The sequence below is a fragment of the Hippocampus bargibanti genome, linkage group LG02 (genome assembly GCF_051943395.1).
Source record: "Hippocampus bargibanti isolate YZ-2025 linkage group LG02, ASM5194339v1, whole genome shotgun sequence".
NCBI classification, from domain to species: Eukaryota; Metazoa; Chordata; class Actinopteri; order Syngnathiformes; family Syngnathidae; genus Hippocampus; species Hippocampus bargibanti.
This window is the reverse complement of record NC_142735.1, coordinates 27820212-27841855: the sequence shown is the minus strand read 5'-3', so window position 1 is coordinate 27841855 and position 21644 is coordinate 27820212. Positions and strand designations below refer to the sequence as shown.

The 21644-nt window shown below is 44.7% G+C and overlaps 2 protein-coding genes and 1 pseudogene across 2 annotated transcripts; 1 reads left to right on the top strand and 2 right to left on the bottom strand.

The window, feature by feature from the left end:
• Positions 1–3452: 3452 nt before the first annotated feature.
• arsj (arylsulfatase family, member J) lies at positions 3453–14199 on the bottom strand. Its single transcript, XM_088990658.1, has 3 exons — positions 13718–14199; positions 10205–11231; positions 3453–5812 (listed from the first exon to the last, which is right to left on the bottom strand). Exons 1-3 carry the CDS (start codon positions 13972–13974, stop codon positions 5489–5491), a joined length of 1608 nt encoding a protein of 535 aa, XP_088846784.1. The 5' UTR covers positions 13975–14199; the 3' UTR covers positions 3453–5488.
• On the top strand, positions 5749–10192 carry LOC148902274 (uncharacterized; annotated as a pseudogene).
• Positions 14200–18815: 4616 nt separating the features above from the next.
• On the bottom strand, positions 18816–21214 carry LOC148902272 (FH1/FH2 domain-containing protein 1). The gene is given in 9 exon segments (XM_089018198.1): positions 18816–18983; positions 19061–19268; positions 19329–19579; positions 19660–19821; positions 19903–20022; positions 20110–20292; positions 20373–20513; positions 20575–20981; positions 20984–21214. Coding segments are annotated over 9 exon segments (1665 nt in total). The 5' UTR covers positions 21036–21214; the 3' UTR covers positions 18816–18842.
• Positions 21215–21644: the final 430 nt, after the last annotated feature.

Sequence of the window (21644 nt, the reverse complement as noted above, 5' to 3'; positions counted from 1 at the left end):
TCTCAAAAAATAAAAATCCCATAGGAAACCATTAAAATGGGAATAATCCGTTCCCGGGTTTCCATAAAATATACTTTTCAACTAAATAAGTCTTAAAACTACACACAACCTACCGTATCCTATGTATAAAAAATGTGCTATTGTATTGCAATGAAAGAAATACACTGCACTGTATAATAAAGTCACTTTATTTACATTTGTGATGGTCATTGATGGCTCTTAAATGACACCTGTTGCTTTCTGACTTGTAAGGTCTTACGAAACTGAGGCATCACATTATCATTCATCCTGTTGATGATTCTCATAGCCTTTTCTGGATGGAACTGTTTAATAAAAGCCTGCACATCAACTGTTGAATGGCCTGCTTCTGCTTGTCCTCTTGAAGGCAAATCAAATTCTCTGTGTTGATGACCTCATTATGGTCAGCAACAAGCTCCTCGATGTCATCTGCATTCACTTCGAGTCCCGTAGGTGCTGGCAGAGATTTTATGACAACAAAAGGCGCGAGTGCGATGATTCCACAGAGGCGAAATAAAACGCGACAAAAGAAGGCGGGAGGGGCGAATAAAATGGCACACTCGCGTCTAACAATCACCTCGTGCAAAGCAAACTGTTGGATTTGCCAGCACAAGACATAGCGATGTACTTTCGTCGTAATCATGTCACTGGTAAGGTGACAGTGACTCGTTGAAATGAAATGAAATTGAAGCGTCGCGAGCGGCGGCCACGCCCGAGCTGTCAACTCGCACGTGACAATTTAGCGTGACTATTGACACGCTGTTCCGGTGTGTGTGAAAATACTAGCTCTGATTGGCTTACCATGACACATGACTCTACCCTTTAGCCAATCACAATCACTTCTATCGCATCTTGACAGGGGGTGCGTTGAAGTGTAGCAACACAGAAACGTTGGCAAGTGTTTGTCCCTGCTCATTCAGTTAGACAATGCTTTCCAAACAGCCTAGAGCAGGGGTGGGCAAACTTTTTGACTCGCGGGCCGCATTGGGTTCTAAAATTTGACAGAGGGGCCGGGCCAGGAGCATTTGGAGGGAGTGTTTGGGCCGGAAATACTCTGAACAAGTTATGTCTATAATTTATAAAATCACTTCAAATGACTTCGACTGAGCGTATTTTACAAAGATTCCACAGCATATAGCTATAGTTTATGTTGTAAGACTTGCGCTGAATGTTCATGAAGTCTTGTTTTCGAGTTGATGACGATCCCCACGTGACGTCACGTTTGGACCGCCCCTGACCGAGAAAGCGACACACAATGCATTTTGGGTACTTTGTTTGGTCTGAAAACTTCGTGTTGATCCGTGTCGATGGCGAAATTAGAAGGAAAACACATAAATAACGCCATGGTGAATCGTTGTGTGTTGCACCAAGACAACAATTTGATATTCGCTGACACAAATTCCCAGCTGGCAAATCAGCCCATTTCCAACGGAGCTTGGGCGCAATCTTCTGCATTTTCTACATTGCTGTCCTTGACTGCTCGAATTGATATGGGAGGACTCCTTGAATTAATTGCAAACATTTATGCTTTCCTCTTCAGAACTATTTGAATCATTTCATAACTGGATGAGTAACAAGAAAACATCTCCGAATCTGAAGCCATTGTTTTGATTCTCGAGCAAGACGTCTTGGCGTGACGTCACGAACAGGGGGGTGGGACCTTTTGAAACTGACCATTCATTTTGAAGTCATTTTTATTGGTGTTTTTCATTTAACTAAAAATATCAGCCTGCCTGATTTGGGTATTTTAGATGCTATAAAACGTTTTTCTGATGTCAGTGGGAAACAAAAACAAAAAATGGTGCCGGTTGTCCTTTAAATGTAGTATGTACAAACCTCATAGCACAGTAAGAATTTATTAACTGTCTTTCAAATGTGAAAAATATCCCTGATCAGTTAATAAATTTGTCTCAAGGAATATGGTGTTTACATACTATTTCGCAGATACTTGGAGGAGGAAATGGAAATAGATTAAAATAACATATGCACTGTGATTCATCAAGATTGCGTCTGTTTTTAATAAGTTTCCATCGAAGGGGCAAAGTTAAAGAAATCAACATTTATTGAAAAATGGAATCACTTTCAACATTGAAAACATATTATTACACAACGAAATATTCAAGCTCAATAATACCTACTTGTGTTAAATTCCGCCAAATCATAGATGGTTTCTTGACCGCGCGCTCAACAAACTCCTCACTGACGCCCTCGCCTTGACGCGCAAAAAGTACACGTGTACCGTCGCCGAGCACACAAACATAGACTACCTGCAGTTGAAATTTGCATACTCGGCACGGCAGCCAATCAGAAGCCTGCTTCTTTCTTCCGGACTTTCGCAAGCGTTATAAACTCGTGCAATTGCATGTCATTTTCCAAAATAGATGCACAGAACCTCAGCCCAGAAGAAAGATTCAAAAGAAGCTAACAACATATGTGACGCTACAAAACGTAAATTTACATTAAACCGTGACTGTAAAGTGTACGTGAGACTTATGAAAGGGGCTTAGTGGCTCGTAGGAAGCAACGCAAACGTTGCATTGTGCACCGCAATGACAATAGACTACTGCAGCAAAATCTACAGCGATGCACATTTACCATAAATTAAGCAAGGTAGTATTTGATTTAAAAAAAAAAAACTTTATACTTTGTGACAATGGTTTTTAATGTAATTAGTTGTCTCATTGTGCTTTAAGTTGTGAAAAATGGGGCAGGCAACTTTTCAGTTATCTGCCCTATTGTTCGCTAACTTTTTGTCATGAGTTTTAGACACTGTTTGTACTATAATTTGGGCAAGTTCGGCGGGCCGGATTAAAAAGCCTAACGGGCCGTATGTGGCCCGTTGGCCGTAGTTTGCCCATGTCTGGCCTAGAGTTATAAGAAGTCGTGCGCTATTCTCGAACGCACCCCAAGTCTTGGATGACAAATAAACAGAGCAGAGTAGACGTGTACGGCTGGTACTTTCTTCAATTTATTCATAGTAACACACCACATTTGAACTGAGGCTGAACACGAGCCTGTGGTGTTTACTTTCCAGTCCCATAATAGTAAAATTATCTCCAAAAAGCTCCTCGGAGGCGATGGACGTGTGAATTCAGAGAGAGGCGGTGTGGAAAGGAGCGCCGGCTGGAGCGCTGTTCGGTCGTGTGCTTCCGCCGAAGATCACTCCGCCAGATCCGAAGGTCGTGTGCTTGATGGAGTGGCCGTGGTGGGTGTTTATTATGAAAATAGTGCTTATTATCAGGCTTAATTTTCATAAATTTGACATTCGTATGATGAAAAGTTCGTATTATAAGGCGATCGTAAGTTGAGGTCTCACTGTATTGGGTTTTATAGAATGTGTCAAATTGCACCCCAATAAATACAAACAAATAAAGAAATAAAATACGTAATGTTTTTCGCAGGGGTAGAGCAGATGAGGAAGGAGCACAAACGACTGAATGTAGACACGTGTTTATTCCAACTGCTAATAAATGGATCTACTTCAATAGAAAATGCAGTAAAACATTCTTAACTTATACACGCCCCCTGCTGTAACCCTGCTTGGTGAGATGCATAACCTATTGCCCGTTACACGGGGGCACTTTTTTTAAGGGTAACTTCAGGCTTCAGTGGTGACATCAGTATTTTCCATGTAAGGTTTTTACTTTAATTTCTTCTTTTAATATTCCAAGTCATTCCAAGTTTTGTTTCGATCCTTTATTTCTGTATGGAAACTTTTTGGGGTAAGAGTTATTCCAATTTTCTTGAGGGATTACAACTTAATTCCTTCGTTTTCCAAATGAAACCTCGTGACGTTGACTTTTTGTCTGAACAATTCCTTTATCGCAACAACATTTCGGAATAATACATACATAATACATTTTTTTCAACATGGCATGGTAATATTCACACTTTTTCCACTATATAACTATTCATAGCGTTCATATAAATGAGACACATTTCTGCGTTATACTCTGTTGAAAAACATTTGGCAATTTTCAGAAAATATCGGCCTGCAATTTTTTTCAGTGTTCTTGCTTGATTCTCAAAACAAGTTTCCCTCTATTTTTTTAACATCCTACACCCTTTTTTTGTGTCATTGTACTTTTTTCTGTCAGAATAGTCTGACATCCGACTAATATTTCCACTTTTTTTTGCTTTATTATTCAGACTTTTTTGTCTTTCTTCTCGGATTATTCCAAGTCGACAGTGAGCTACGGCGAAAATGCTTCACAATGTAAGTGCAGGCAGGATATGGGTGGGACGAGCCTGATTTCCACACACTGTAAACCGAGCATTCTCAGATGTTGCGTCCGCTGAGTCGGACAGGAAAAAGCATCCCACTTTCCCATCCATCTCCTTTTTCTTCTTTTCATCGAAAAGCGAAACACAGCCAGCCGTCAAGAGCGTGCCAGCTGGCCACATTTCAACATGCTCCACCTGTCGAATTCCAGATGGTCGGAGAAAAAGGAAATCAATGGGAAAGGAAGGTGGAATTAGAAGCATTCACAGCCTAAGTAATAGCACGGGGAATGCAGGAGCTCAGAAAAGGAGTACTGACTTTATTTTGTCATCTGTTTTGCATTTCAAGGCCAGTCGACAAACATAGTGTAAAAAAAAACTAAAACCATTGCATTTGAAAGCCTACAAGGTGGGGGATGTGTTCGAATATTATTATCGTATTTTATTCTCATGTAAGCATCACAGTAGTTATGTAATAATCTTATATATTATGTCATATTATTATATTTTTTATATTATTTATTTTTGGTACTCCCAAGGCAAAAAAAGAGCTCGTCCATCTGGTGATTTCGAGACATTCCTTGTCATCATTTTTCATAGTATTCTGATTTTACTTTTTTTGTAATAACTTTTGTGTAAGCCTTAAATTAAGCCTTTGTTTTTTTCTTCACAACTTAACATAGCGCATACTTTTTTTTCCGAATAGTTTCATGTTTTTTTTTTTTAACGCTAGTTCTTTGTTTGTTTTTTTTGGGGGGGGCAGGATTTTTTCTTATATTTCAACCTTATTCATGTAACTTTTTTTGTTGGCCATAATTACACTTTCTTGGTACATTTTAAAATGGCATGTTTTTTTGTTTGTTTATTTATTTTTAATACATTCTGTCTTGATCCTTGTGGAATGGAGTTTTTTTTTGCGCCTGAATTCACGACTTTACTCATGTAAGTTAGGACTTCTTTCATAAGTTTAGAAAAGTAACTTTTTTTTCACAGTAGATTCCGACTTTGTCTCCCTGCAATATTCTGACTTCACCCTCATACCATTGCTTTTTCCTCTTTGTTGTTGTAACATGAAGCCATTATTCCGAATCTCACAACATTATTCTTGGTGCATTCTAATCTCAACTGTTCTGACGGGGCCAACATATTTCGCATGTTCCCCACCCGTGGTTGAAATTCCCCAACGGGAAGTCCCGAGTGATCCCTGAGAAACATTCCATCTTCCATGAAGACACCCGGTCTGCTATTTTTAGATTTTTCTGTTCCAACCCTCTCTGCTACTCAGATGGTTGGTCAACAGATGGTTGTATCTGTCCCCGATCTCGTCCTTGTACCAGGGTCCCCACACGCCGCCGTTGTACTGCGGGTTGGAGTGCAGGTCTTTGGCCGGGTAGTGTGCGCGTACCGCCGTCTTGTTGTACTGCACGAGCCGCATGAGCATCTTCTTGACCACGTGCGGGTAGCGCTGCGACAAATCCACCCGCTCGTAAGGGTCTGAGGTAATGTTGAATAGCCACAGGGACTTGCCGCGGTCCCAGCGGACACGTTCATTGTGCCAGCGCAGAGTCAGCCGCTGGGTGGAGAAACACAAGTAGGACTAAGTCGCCCGGTGTCATCTTTCAAGCAATTTACATATTACATGTTATCAAGTTGTGTCTCTCCCAGTTAACAGCCAGGCAACTCTACACTCTCATTTGCTGGCAGCCAAGGCATTCACCAGGCCAGATCCCACCCTGTGAAGTCCCATTACATACATACATGACAGTTTTGAATGTAAGAATGGTGACATCAAGTGGAAACAAATACATAGATGTACTGAATACCAGGATCTACATGAGTGACATCGGGATGTCATTTGGGCTAGAGAAATGTAGTCGGATGGTGACTAAGAGGGGCAAGGTAGTCCACGCTTAAGGGGTCTCACTCCCTGATGGAACAATAGCAGCTACAAGTACCTCGGTATACCACAAGCCAATGGCAACCTCAAACTGGACACAAGGAAAGCTACGTCAAAGTACCTCCAGCGGGCGAGGCAAATCCAAAGAAGCCAGCTCAATGGCAAGAACAAGAACCAGGCAATAAACAGATATGCCCTGCCAGATACCTTGCCGGAATAATAAGGTGGCCAAATGAAGAGATTCGGACCACAGATTCTAAGACCCGAAAGCTCCTAACCACACATGGAGGGTTCCATCCCAAACCCAGCACCCTGAGACTGTACACAAGCCGTAAGAACGGAGGCCGAGGACGAGTGAGTGTCAGAGCCACTGTCCAGGATGAAACATCCAAGCTCCATCAAAGAAAAGGCTGAAGCGGACGATGTGCTCAGAGAATGTCTCAGGCAATGGGGAAGAGAGGATGAGGTGCTGGAAGAGGGACCATCATGGGAGGAAAAGCCCTTACGCGGGATGGACTACCGAATCATAACTGAAGTGGCTGATCTCAAGAAGTCCCATCAGTAGCTAGAGAAATCTGGCCTAAAGGACAGCCAAAGTAACTCATGCTGGATGCCCAAGAGCAGGCCCTGAGCACCAGAGCCATCTAGGCAAAGAAGGTGTAGGTTGTGCAAAGAAGCACCTAAGACAATCCAACAGATAACTGCAGGGTGTAAGATCCTGCCAGGGCAAGCCTATATAGAGCGTCATAACCAGGGGGCTGGCATAGTCTACCGAAACATCTGTGCGGAGTATGGACTGGAAACCCCAAGGTCAAAATGGAAAACACCTTCAAAGGCGGTAGAGAATGACCGAGCAAAGATCCTGTGGGACTTCCAGATACAGACAGACAAGATGGTAATGGCAAACCAATTAGATATCGTGATCATAGATAAAGGGCCATAAAGGAAAGTCTTTGTCATGGATGTAGCGGTCCCAAGTGATGGAAACATCAGAAAGAAGGAACACGAGAAACTAGAGAAATAGCAAGGGCTCAGAGAGGAGCTGGATAGAGCCTGGAAGGTAAAGGTGACAGTCGTGCCTGTGGTGGTCGGAACACCTCGGTCAGTGACCCCCAAACGAGGCGAGTGGTTGCAACAGATCCAGGGAACTACATCGGAAATCTTTTTGTTTTCCTTTCGGCTTTTCCCTTCAGGGGTCGCCACAGCGAATCAATGTCCTCCATCGATCCCGGTTTTGTGCATCCTCTTCTCTCACAACAGCTACCTTCATGTCCTCTTTGACCACATCCATAAACCTCCTCTTCGGTCTTCCTCTCGGTCTCCTGCCTAGCAGTTCAAGACTCAGCATCCTTCTCCCGATATAGTCGCTCTCTCTCCTCTGGACATGTCCAAACCATCTCAGTCTGGCTTCTCTGACTTTCTCTCCAAAGCCTCTAATATGAGTTGTCCCTCCAATGTACTCATTCCTGATCCTATCCAACCTGATCACTCCCAAAGAAAACCTCAACATCTTCAGCTCTGCTACCTCCAGCTCTGCTTCCTGTCTTTTCTTGAGCGGCAATGTCTCCAGTCCAAACATCATGGCTGGTCTCACCACTGTTTTATACACTTTTCCTTTCATCCTAGCTAAAACCCTTCTATCACACATTACATTTTTCTCCAGCCGCTCCAGCCTGCCTGGACACGCTTCTTCACCTCTTTTCCACAATCTCCATTGCTCTGGACAGTTGACCCCAAGTACTTAAAATCCTCCACCTTCTTTATCTTTTCTCCCTGTAGCATCACTCTTGCACTTGGTTCCCTCATTCACACATATATTCCGTCTTGCTGTGACTGATCTTCATTCCTCTCCTTTCCAGGGCATATCTCCACATCTCTAGTTTCTCCGCCACCTGCTCCCCGTTCTCGCTACAGATCACAATGCCATCTGCAAACATCATGGTCCAAGGAGATTCTTGTCGAACATCGTCTGTCAGCCTGTCCATCACCATAGCAAATAAGAAGGGGCTCGGAGCTGACCCCTGGTGGAGTCCCACCTCCACCTTGAATTCCTCAGTCACACCGACAGCACACCTCACAACTGTCTTACAGTCATGATACATGTCTTGCACCGCCCTGACATACTTTTCTGCCACCCCAGACTTCCTCATGCAATACCACAGCTCTTCTCTGGGCACCCTGTCGTACGCTTTCTCCAGATCTACAAAGACACAATGCTATTCCTTCTGACCTTCTCTGTACTTCTCTATCAGCATTCTTAAAGCAAACACTGCATCTGTCGTACTCTTTTTTGGCATGAAGGCATACTGCTGCTCACAAATGTTCACTTCTGCTCTTAGTCTAGCTTCAACTACTCTTTCCCAGAGTTACATCGAAATCTCGGTCGAGAAAAGCGCAGTGCTGGAAACAGCACGGATACTGCGGAGAACCCTCAAGGTTCCTGGACGTTGGCAGAGGACCCGAGCTAAAAAAGTGGGAGACGGACACCACCGAAGGGATTAGACGAGGATACATATATACAGGTACATCCGATTTACGACCGGCGCGACTTATGGCCACCCGTACTTACGAACACGACCGCCAACTTTTTTTTTTTAATTCTGCGGCTGCAACCGTTACAACCAGCAACGCGACCGAGACATAGGTCCGTGCAGGATGAAGCTACAACACAAAGCACTGGTCGCAAAAAGACCAGGGGAATAATTAAAAATAAAGAATACCAAAAACGACGAGTGGGGGGGGGGGGCAATGGGAACCCCGTGAATGGCGAGAAGCAACTCGCACACGGTGGTGCAGAAACGGAACAATCCCAAAAGGATTATGGGTTGGGGGTGGGGCTCGGACCGAGCGCCGAAGACAAAGTGCAGGGTAATACAAAGTACAAATACAAGATGACAGTGTCCCGTTTTCGTACCCGCTGTACTGAAGAAGGAATCGGGGAGGCATGGCTCTGCCCCCAGTTGTCAATCCGAACGTGACTATTGAATCTTGAGCAAGTAGGATGTTTATTTGCCGGAGCAGCGTTGCACAAAATGACAATCCGAAATAACTGTTTCGTAACAAACGCGTACGACCCAAGCCCGGATAAATACAGAGGGTTGTGTCAGGAAGGGCATCCGACGTAAAACCTTGGCCAAAACAGACATGCGGATCAAACCTCTAAAGATGGAGGACACTGATTTGCTGTGGCGGCCCCTTGAAGGGAAAAGCCGAAAGGAAAGAAGAAGAACAAACACATACGACAATTTTCTCCAGCATGACAGCACAGCAATCGGGGGGAGCGAGGGGTGTCCACCGACACAGAGGCGGAGCGGGTGGGATCGCAGCGACGCAAACGCCGCGTTGGGCTCTCGGTCGGCGCCGGCGCCTCTTTGAGACAGGTGACCTCTTCTGGCTTCTCCGTTACCAGGCAGAGCGATTTTTGGACAGCTGTTTTATTTTTTTGGACAGCTCGCATGCGTGGAAGCTACGCGTATTGGGTCAGCAGAAAGCGTGTGCGCCGACACAGTAATAAAGATCGATAATATGAAATATAAAATGATTAAAATGACACTAAAAGTTATTTTATAAATGAACGGTCAACATTTTGGTATATAATAGTATTTCAATAGAAAACGGTGCTTAAAAACAACAGATTGGCATCGCTATCCTGTCGTATAGGAGATGCCAGCGTGTCGTCATTTGTTATGATCACGTGATCCTCGCGTCTGCCATTTGGAATGCTTTTCGATTTACGACCGTTTGACTTACGACCGTTTTGTCGGAACGGAACCCGGTTGTAACTCGGATTTTACCTGTATATATATATTATATTGTACTATCAAAACTAATAAATCAAAACCAAAACAGACCACTGTAAAAAAACTCATGAAAACAAAAAATAAATAGATTGATAAATAAAAAATAAATCAATGAATGTGTGAACAAATAGATACATTAAAAAAAGAAATTGCTAAACAAATAAATAAATTAAATTAATTTCAAAAACAACGCAACTACGATGAAAAAAAGTAGCTCCGCTACGATCTCCCAGGTCCGACTCAATTCACACGACGAAAGTCACCCCACCTGCGTGTTGAAGGTCTGAGGGGGCACCCAGTCGCTGTAACCGGGCACCCCAGTCAGCAGCTTCCAGTGGCCCACCCGCAAGGCCGCCTGCACGGCCGTGTTCCACAATCCGTAGCCGGCTTTCCACGACCCGTTTTTGGCCTTCACGTAAACGGGGTCGATGTTGTGGAGGATGTCCTGGCGGGGTGAGGGGAGCCCTTCGCTGATGGTTTCCCAGACGTCATAGCCATCCAGGTCCAGGTCCTCATCCAGAGTCCCTTCGCCCAGTGTGACCAGGGTGGGGAACCAGTCGCTGATGTGCACCAGTGAGCGACACTGGGTGCCTTTCTTGGCCAACAGGGGGCTGTGAACGAAACCCACCGCCCGGATGCCCCCTTCCCACAGCGTGGCCTTGCTCCCCCGTAGGGGCCAGTTGCTCCCGCCGACCAGCGGCTGACCCCCGTTGTCTGAGGAGTACACGATGACCGTGTTGTCGTAGTAATGGTAGCGTTTCAAGGCCAGGGTCAGGTTGCGCACGGCTTCGTCCAGGCAGGAGACCATGGCGGCGTATTTGCGGCGATGGGGGTTCACGATCCCCTTGTAGCGCTCCAGGTAGCGAGACGGAACCTGAAGCGGCGAATGCACCGCCTGGTAGGCTAGGTATAGGAACAGGGGCTTGCTGGGGTTGTGGTTGGCTAAGATCCCGACGGCTTTTTGGGTGTACATCAACGTGGAGTACAAGCCGCGGTCCTGTTCCCACGCGGCTTCTTCACCCTCGTGCAAGTCGTAGCCGCACATGCCAGGCCCCTCACACTTGTAGTGGCTGTAGTAGTCGCCGCTTCCAAGGAGAGAGCCGAAGAAGCTGTCGAAGCCGCGGCGGGTGGGCAGGCAGCCGCGTTTGTAGAAACCCAGGTGCCATTTGCCTACCATATGCGTGGAGTAGCCCGCCTGCTTCAACTTCTGCGGCAGAGTGACGTTGTCCAGGGGGAGGCAGTTGGGTTGGGTGGCTCGGATGATGGAGTGCTGGAGGCCGGTGTGGATCTGGTACCTCCAAAACAAAACAACAAACAGTGCAAGATAGTCAAAAATCATTTGGGGAAGGTTCTAGCTTTTTTTGTGTGCTTTCTCTTTTGAGCAAAAAAGACAACATCCAACCTCCATCCATTGCTGTGGTTCCTCAGCAGTGGAACTACGGCTACAGCCTTTGTTATTTTGTGCTTGCATTTTCTTTTCTCTTATTTATTTAACAATGTATTAATTTTTTATGTTATTATTACATAGCCAAGATGTTTCTAAACTGTTGAGACAGAGAAGAACGTGGTGAACATAACCTTAGTAGCAGCGATGCAGCAGCAATAAATATCGGCCATGTACCCATATCATATCTTTTACTGCAGTTATAATAGTTTGAGATTTTTCATTGTAGTTACGTTTGATTTTGTTTTGATGTTTTTAATTTGGTTAATTTTAATTGGCCCATAAAGCAGGTTTGTTAGGTTGTATTGGTTATTTTGTTTTCAAAAACTGTTATTTTATTTTCTTTTTTTTAGCATTCTTTGTATTTTTTCAAGAAAGGACAGTGTGTAATAACTTATTTTAGATATATCTTTTTCAATAATATGCAAAATAAATCATGTTCAATCACATCAACGGAACTTAAATTTTATGTCAAATAATCGCTCATTGCTGTCCATTGTCATTTAGTTTTTTTGGTCTTTTGACTTCAAGATGATGCCCCGAGAGTAGCTGCCTTTCAGGCAGCTCCTGTATTTTGTGTTTTGATTTCTTTTTTTCATTTCCTCTCCCTTTCATAACTTTGCTGCTGTGAAATGTAAAATTCTACACATGTCATTTTCTCCACTGCGAGATGAATAAAGGTAATCCTTTAAAGGACAACCGACATCTCCGGAAAAGTTGTGTCCATAATTTGTAAAATGGCTTCAAATGACGTCTACTGAGCGTATTTTAATAAGATTCCACCACATATAGCTTTATTTTACGTTTTAAGACGCGCGCTGAATATTCAGGAAGTCTTGTTTTTGAGTTGGTGACGAGTCCGTACGTGACGTCACTAAAGGAACGCTAAGGGACGCATTGTAGCATTCCTTCCATCACGTCAATGTATTTCGCTGTACTTGTTTGGTCTGGGGACTGTGTTGCACCCAAAAGCCGCCAGAAGAGGGCATCCAAGCTCCATATAAGGAATTTATCAGCCTGTGGAAGCGGAGGTGGCCACTGGAGGTCGCCATTTTGTGCCTCTTTTTTTGGGTGAGAGATTTTCCCCCAATGTTGCCTCAAAATGGCACATATAATTCCTTAATCATATTGCAAACATGTATGCTTTCCTCTTCAGAACTATTTGAATCATATTCATAACTGGATGTGTAACAAGAAAGCATATTCTCCGAATCTGAAGCTATTGTTTTGATTCACAAGCAATGCAAGACGTATTGGCGTGACGTCACGAACCGGGGGCAGGACTTTCTGAAAATGCCCAATTCGCAGCTCAATTTTTTTGCAGATTTTGGACACTAAGTCATTTTTATTGGTGTTTTGCATTTGACTAAAAATATCATACTGCGTGTTTTGGATATTTTAGATGATATAAAACGTTTTTCTGATGTCAGTTAAAAAGTGACGTCGGTTGTCCTTTAAAGGTGTCAAATTTAACAAACGTCGTATTCAGAAGCATGTTACAATAATTTTTAAAAGTATTTAAGAATCTGCTGTCAATTAATAGCAAAGTCTGTGGCCGTTAGCGTATTATGTATTTAACTCTGCCGAGAGACTCTGGTGGTAGCCAAAGTAAAGTTTGGACTCTCTGAAGCACCGTAGTGCCCTCGCTTTAAAAAAACGCGCTTCGAACTGAGACCGTTGCTATACATAAATTCACCACAAAGTGGCACTAAAACACACATCACGTACCTTCAATAAATCGAGCATGTTTTGATTTGAAGATACAGTTCTGTACGTATATATAAATACTGTACTGTACATATCTGAATAACGTGTAGAAAAGGAAACTAACCAAGAGCCTCCAAAAATGGTTCAACCTTCCATCTTTGGTACGATTTACAGCAATACTGGAATAAATCCAGTACATTTAAAAGGAAAACATGAAACCTGTAAGATATTGATGAAGAAAACAACGATCTCGTTCGTTCGTTAGTTTCGTAGCTAGTTAGCTAGCTAATTACTTGGGTAGTTATTTATATTAATTGTAGTTTTAACTGCATTTAAAATAACGAAAACTTTTCATTCTCAATCGGCCTTTTTATGGGGGGGGGGGGTCGTTTTTAATCAACAAAACATTGCCTCTTTCATCGCCGATACCGACTCAACTATAAATTTAATTAAACCTTGTTTTCTTCCCAAATATGAGATTAGTAAAATAAAAAAAGAACATCCATGTTACAACTGTGCAGCGCTGCCCCATTGTTTTCTTCCAATAAATAAATCGCACAGGTGTGACAACGAAAAAGGCTGCAACCGTTTTTAAACAGCAAACACGAATTCCGCGTGTTTGCGGCGTACCTGCCGGTCATGAGCTGGCTCCTGGACGGGCTGCAGAGCGGCTGCACGTAGTAGTTCTCCAGCTTCACGCCCTGCGCCGCCAGCCGGTCCAAGGTGGGTGTCTTAATCTCCGATCCGTGGTAACCCACGTCACGGAAGCCTTGATCGTCAACCAGGATGAAGACGATATGAGGCGGCGATTTACCAAAATTGGAACTCCAAGTATGTGACACGATGAAGCCGAATAGCAAACTGAGCGGAAGCCACAAAATCAACATTTTGCTGCCGGCCCGGTTTCAATCAATCCTCTAACGACGCCCTGTCATCGTGTTCGCTCATCCGCGCTTCCGTTTGCTGCCTCATCGTATGCATCGGCGTCCCTCGGCCGAGGGGAAACGACTCGAACGCGCAGAATTCTGGAGCAGGTCCAAGACGCCAGATGGTTCCACCGTGGGAGGATATGAATAAAAGGCCATGTTCACGCTCGCTTAGTAAACCACGACCCCCCCCCCCCCCCCCCCCCACACACACACACACACACACACACCCTCCTCCTATACGAGTACGTGGGCGGGTCCTTCGGCGAAAAGAAAATAGAGAGACAGCCAGAGAGAGCCACGCAGCTTGATGGTAAAAATGACAACATATCAGACGCACTCGCCAGATAGTCCAAAAGACTTGGAACAAAGTTGGACAGCCGTCACTACAGCACAGCAGTGTCCAAGTGTGTACATCAGTCACTACAGCAGCTGTCAGCGTTTCAAAAAGTCGTTTCCCTCTGTAGGTACTTTCCATCCTGTCATTACTGGCATCCCGCTGTCATGTAAAAGTACCTGGAGCATCGCCTTTTCATTACATCAACGGACAAGCCCTGTCTTGTCGCTTTCCTGAACTCACATTCCACATGCAGCACCTTGCGCACCCCCACCCACCACCCCCGCCACGCGATCCCAGAACGCTGTAAGTGCTCATTTAACAAACGTCCCACTTTATCACGAAGAGAAGCGCGCCAGCTGTTTCCATCCCCCGAACCCCACAGCATGGGTCCCTTGTGTCGGTCCCAAACAAGACCCGCAGCATGACTCGATCGACTGCTGTACTTTTATTTGACCCTACGTCTTATTTTGGGATATACTGATTTTAACCACAGTAACTTTTAGAATATTTTGAAGGGTTCGTAATTACGTAAGTGTATTAAAAACATGAAGCATATCATTTTAAAACATGCCTGTCAAACGATGAGAAGGTTTCTTCAGCCGTCATCTGTACAAAAGTGAAGGTTTCGGACGTTTCGCCTCCTATCCAAGAGGCTTCGTCAGCGAACTAAAGTCTGACTGGTCGTATCGGCCCCATTTGCCTGTCATGCCTGTCAAACTCATTTTTTCCCTCCAACCACGTTGTCGTTCTAGTTTTCCTCTCGAGGGCCATTAAGAATTTAGGGAAGCGAATGTTTCGTCCCCTTCAAATATTACATCTAGAGCGCACAATAAATTAATGAGTAACGTTTTCGCTAACGTTTCTTCACTGTTGTTGTCAGAAAGTTTCAGCACGGTGAAATATCAACAGCGCACCTTTTATCTGTACGAACGTTTCAACCAGGGAGGGGGGCGGCGAAGGGTGGTGTACTGTAGACGGTGTCGAAGAGCTGTCAGCGTGTTCCATCTGGTGCTATGTTTACAGTCATGTGCAGCCCTTGTGCAACCAATCGAGGGGCCAGAAGTGAGGAGGAAGAGGAGGAGGCAGCGAACGGGGAGAGAAAAGGCCCTTTTGTAGACGAAGCTCATGTTTGGTGAAAGAAAGTCAGTGTACGTTTAGAAACAACTCAAGTCGATATATACAGCCACTAGGTATACCACAAGCTTGACAACTATGGGCTCTCTGTACTCCAGCGGCAGCGGCAGCGGCAGCTCAATGCTACAACACACGATGACCGAACAGGTCCCGCCATTTAAACCTGTTTTTACGATGGTGGATGTATCTATAAATATTTTAAAGTCAAATTTACAAACTGTTAAAACTGTACGATTGCTTCAAGGAAAGCCAAAGCGATGGAAAACTACTAACACCCTTCGTAAATGGAAGAACTGGCACGACACGAAGGCAGAAACTAACTGGAAAGAAAATTGCAGTAAATTGCCAGGTCGAGGTCATTCCCGAATTTTGTGCCATATAGAGTAGAAATGTGGGGGGAGATGAAAGACGGATTTTACAACCAGAGTAAAAGTAAAAGTGAGCGCAGTGAAATTCGATATTTTTTTTGACTGGCATTATATTAGTTATCAAGCTCGCCATTTCATTAGCATGATAACACCAAGCTTGCTCATTTGGGGAAAAGAACCGTAAAAATTAAAACGTGAATTTAATTCGATCATGTAAAGTACAAAATGTGCATAGGTTGCCCTCGCAGGCTTCTTTCATGACCTTGGTCCCATTCTGCATCAAGAGGCAGATGCAGGTGCTTCCGATTCCGATGGCGCTAACCTTAAAATCACAATATCCATTCTGTTTCAATGTGAAAAGATATTCGGTGATGAGTCACATTTTTAGATCTTCATTTCCATATTTTTACATCAAGGTATCACGTTTTGACATGAAAATGTTCAATGTGTAGCTGCCGCCAATATTAAGTCATTGCTATGACAACAAAAATAATAATTTATTTGGGCTTGTAAATGTGTTTCATGTATACGTGAACCTTCATATTTATGTTTTTCTTAAAATCCTTTTCAATTTGGAATATTTTGTGAGGATCACTTCCGGTTCTGTGTTACGTGTTTCAATTTGCGAGAGAAATCGCTGGAGAGAGACAGATCGAGAACAATTGTGCGAGAGGGAGAACGACGGTCTATTCAACGTCATTACAGTTTGTCTACTTTCGGTTTACAAGGCGCACACGGTATTAATGTGCTGATTTACTGTATGTCTTGTCGAACATATTGTATTAATGCCGAATGTTGTTTTAAATGTCTTTTAGTTTTCACGGTGTTCCGTGATAAACATTTTGGATATCAGTACCATCTTTGACCGGGGTAGATACACCATGTTTTAGAGCACACGCGTCAAAGTCACGGCCCGGGGGCCAAATCTGGCCCGCCACATCAATTTATTCGGCCCATAAAAGCAAATCAAACTTGTGAAATACCATGAAGCTTTCTAAAGTCTGAACCAAAAATTCAAATTGTCTGATGTAAACCACAATAACTGTCATTATTTTTTTAAGAATGTGTTTTAAATTAAATAATAATAATAATAATAATAATAATAATAATAATAATAATAATAATAATAAGAACAAGAAGAAGAAAAGAAGAAGAAGAAGAAGAAGAAGAAGAAGAAGAAGAAGAAGAAGAAGAAGGAGAAGTAGAGGGCACTAGGACCAAGCATGTCACCCAGCAGGTGCACGAGAGGGGGCGGGTTCATATCACATATATTTCACTGCATTTCTGTTTGGCTCAGATCCACTTGTTAGCCGTTGGAATAAACACGTCTCCACATTCAGTCGTGTGTGCTCTTTCCTCAACGGCTACATAATAATAATAATAATAATAATAATAATAATAATAATAATAATAATAATAATAATAATAATAATAATAAATTTCCATTTATAAGCGTCTCTCAAAATTCTCAAATACACTTTACAGTCACAGGATTAAAACACTTTTTTTCTGCGGGTGAGCAGTGGCTTGCTCTGTTTTTTAACGTCTTCAATGTTATACTGATTTTGCGTTTCATTTACAAAATGGTAAAATAAAAGATGTTCGAAACTGTTTTCAAACTGCTCCGTCTCCATCCCATAAGGTGAGATGTGATCGTTAAACGGCCGTTGACACAATATTACGTTAGCGAAGGTGTCATTTATCTCATGTCGATCGTTTGTGCCACATCCATCATGGCGGTGATGTCGTTGTACAACAGGGGTTGAAGGCGGAATCTGAGGTTAAAAAAATGACATTATGGTTGAAAGCCGTCTGGCCACAGGGTGACGCCAGCTGCTCCCTTTTCCGTACCAGGTCCTCTTTTTTTCGACATAAACTACAATGGTTCACTCTTTTCTACTTCGTGGCAGGGAGAAGAGCCAGAAAACCTTTCCGACAAATGACCGAGGTTCCAAGACAGTTTCTTGCCCTTTGGGGCGAATGTAAAACGAGGGCATAGGAACCTGACTCAATTTCAGCAGTTCAACCCCCCCCATGATTCTTTGGAGAACATTTAAAAAATCAGTAGCTAACTTAATATTGTGTCAATCACAAAGCTCAACCTTGTCCTCGGTTAAGTCGATCGACGATAACACCGCTTGCGTTAGCACCAAAATAACACAGACAGAAAGGAACATTTTATATCTCATTGCTTGTGAAATCTGAAATGACAACACTTTATTTTAAAAGAGGAATACAACATGTCCAAAAGTTGAAGTTTTTTCTTTGATTTTTAAGTTAGCCAATTTGTCATTTGGTCAACTAATGCAAAAAACACACACACACACACACACACACACACACACACACACACACACACACACACACACACACACACACACACACACACACACACACACACACACACACACACACGCACGCACGCACGCACACACACACACACGCACACACACACACAAACACACACACACACACACACACACACACACACACACACACACACACGCACACACACACATACACACACACACACACGCGCATGGTTCTGCGACCACTTTTACTTCAAGTGACAAACTGTATTGGCTTTTTAACAGCAGGCTTCCCGGTTGAATTTATGTCAAGACTGGACCTGGTCCGGGTACAAAAAGAAAAACAAAAAAATTACTTTCTTGGTTAGACAAATAAGACTTTAGAACAAGGGTGTCAAAGTCTTTTTTTTTTTTTTTTTTTGCAGGGGGCCACACTGTAATTCCGGTTTCCTCTCGAGGGCCGTTATGAATTTAGAGAGCTCATTAGAATGTTTCATCCCCACCACATATTACATACAGAGTGCAAAATGCATTAATGAATAAGTAGTTTTCAAATTTGCAGTCGAAATAATGACTGTTATTGTGGTTTTCATACGACAATTTGAAATTTTGGGTTGGATTTTAGCAAGCATCATGGACATGAGGGATTTGCTTTCACGGGCCAAATAAAATGATGTGTCACCTGTGCTTGAGAATAATCACAACCTCACCTCGGATGTTTGGCATCCTCCTGCGGGGTAGAGGAAGAGTCCCATCCAGCCTGGAGGTGGACTCGGACGTCCTCAGCACCTCTTCCAGTGTGCAATGTTGCTGACTTTCCTAGCCAATCAACACAGACCCGGTGAGCGACCGCTGGTTTGACTAATTGCCCAAGAAGGTGCTTCATTTTGCCGTACCGTTGTCTGAGACGGCTGACATTTGGCCCCTCTCGACACAGCGTTCGAAACCGGGCTTCTCGCGGTCCGCTCTTTCTGAAGGAGAACCACTTGCCAAACAGATCGGAACTCCAGGGAGAAGTTACTTATGGTTTTACAGAAGTTCTCGGGTCTGGTTTCTCGTGCCATCGCTCTGGAGTAACCCAGGAACAGGAGAAAGGAGTGGAACCTGCAAATGAACTTTGTTTTCAGACGTGACGCCAATTAAAGGCTCCGTATTCAAACCAACCTGTTGATGACCCGACGGTGTACGGCTCTCAGGACCTTGGTCCTGTCCTGACACTCTTCCAGAAGATTTGGGAGCTTTTGGCGAAGTACGCCAGCAAATCCCGGACTTTCGCCTCCTCCAGCAATTCGCCTCTTCTCCCCTTTTTCCAGTTTTAAACCATCTGATTTATCCAAAACCGTCAACTGGTCCCATGATCTCTTCCACAGGGTATCAAGGCGGTCCAGGTTGGCGAGGACCAGGGCGTAGTCGCACTGCAAATACGCGAGACTAATTCGAACCACGTATGAAGTTTGAATGGTGGATTTTGTTTTGAGAGAGGACTTGACGGCACCTTGCCGGCTTTGCTCACAGTCGTCAGGTCTGAGTACAGGTCAGAGGATTGTGGGTAGAGCTGAAGAAGGAGCACACAGACATGATGGAGCAGAGGTTGGCGAGAATGCGTGTCCCGCACTTGAGAGAGCTTGCTCAGGTAGCTCAACTCGAAACCGCGTGCCTGGGGAGTAATGGACACCAGTTTGTAACCGGGGAGGAACAGGCGTGGGTTTGTGCCTGCTTTCCCATCGATCACCCTCACTTTACACCCGTTGAGAAAGTTCCCGATGGCCAGCACCGTCGCAAGTACATGTCTGAACGTCTGGCTGGCGACCAGCTGCTCCATGGCCTGCTTCAGGTAGAAGAGAGGCTTGGCGATTTCCTAATAAATGGCGAGAGGCGGGTGGGGGGGCAGGGGGAGAACATGGTGACCCCACGAGTCAAGTCAAACAACGTTGTCCAGACTCACCTGCTCCAAGGAGTCGTAATCCAACACGAAGGCCCACAGCTGAAGCCTGGAGACCAGATGAGGGATCTCTCCCAAAGCCAGTAAGCAGAGCTCAGCTGGGGCGAGATGGGAGTTGGGATTCTGGACTTTGGCCTCCTTGATCAAATTTAGCTCCTCCTCTGTTGGAACGAGCGTCCGAAGCCGCTGCAAAGCAGAGCAAAACACTGAAAAGCCAAACGACGGCATCGGGATTCGGTGAAGAACTGAACCTGGTGCCATCGCACCTGGATGTCCTCGCGGTCCAGCACAGTGGAATCCATGTTGTAAATCGCAGGCGGGAGAAGGTGTGGGGGAGGCAGGCCGCTCAGGGTAATTGTGACATTGTTACTTCTCTTCATCCCCAAGACTGAGATCGAGGCTTGTTTCTGGTTTTCAAGTGAGAACGTTCAGCGAGAATTCTATATACCTACCGCCGACGACTCATACCCGCTGGCCACAAGCAAAACTGGAACAGGCGCTCTTTCCCTTCCATGCGAACAGGAACTCCAGTTGCGCTGTATCTAATTGGACCGGATCCAGCGTGGTCCAGATAGTCTGCATCCCGAAATGAGTCTTCCTGGGAAGCGGGGCCACACTCTGCAGCGCCCGCCAGTGGAGCTTCAAGGTGCCGCTTGTCGCGCAGGATCTCTTTGGGGAGGCCATGAAGATTTGGGGGTCTAGAGGAGGGGGTGGCGGAGGTGCAAGGAGGCCGCCGTATCCGTCCTTGCTGGAGTCGCTTCCCAGGTTGGTTGCTTCCACTTCGGCGTCCAAGTCTTCCTCATCCCAAAGGTCCGTAAAGTCCAAGGCGTTAAGGCAGAGACGAGTGGCACGTTGGAGGGGCCAGTGCTGATCGAGTCAACAACCGGAGTGGTCTCTGTGGGATCTTTAGTTTGCTGCGTCTCCTTCATGATGTGCAGCACGTTTCCTTACCCCACATAGAAGTAGTCACTTCCTGTACGAAGGAGACTCCAAACGTGAAACTCTTAAAGGGAACAGAGAAGTGCACCGGTTTGGATGAGATCGAGCCAGTTTTGCGTCCGACGCCAATGGGGGAACATCAGTCCACCTGGGTCGTCCTCCTTCTGAGAGGGAGCCCGTGCGGTGGTGGAGTTGATTTGAGCTGCGCCCTTTCCTTTCATTTACTTATCGGGCATCTTATCGGGTAATTGTCGCTTGCACACACACGCACACACACACACACACACACACACACACACACACACACACACACACACACACACACACACACACACACACACAACACACACACAAACCACCCCGACACCCTTGTTCACCCAACAACGAAATCCAAAGACACGTCGCTCTGATCGACACTCATCTTGGTGTTCACGATTGCATTCCAACAAAGAAAAACGTATCTTGAAAATGCACAGACGTGGTATCGCGACGTTCTCCGGGGACATTTGCACGGTTGACTTGCAGACTTAATGAGGTTACCGCCCTTCATCGCACTTGATCTCGCTTGCTTGGGAGCCCCCGAGGGGAAGCGCATGGAC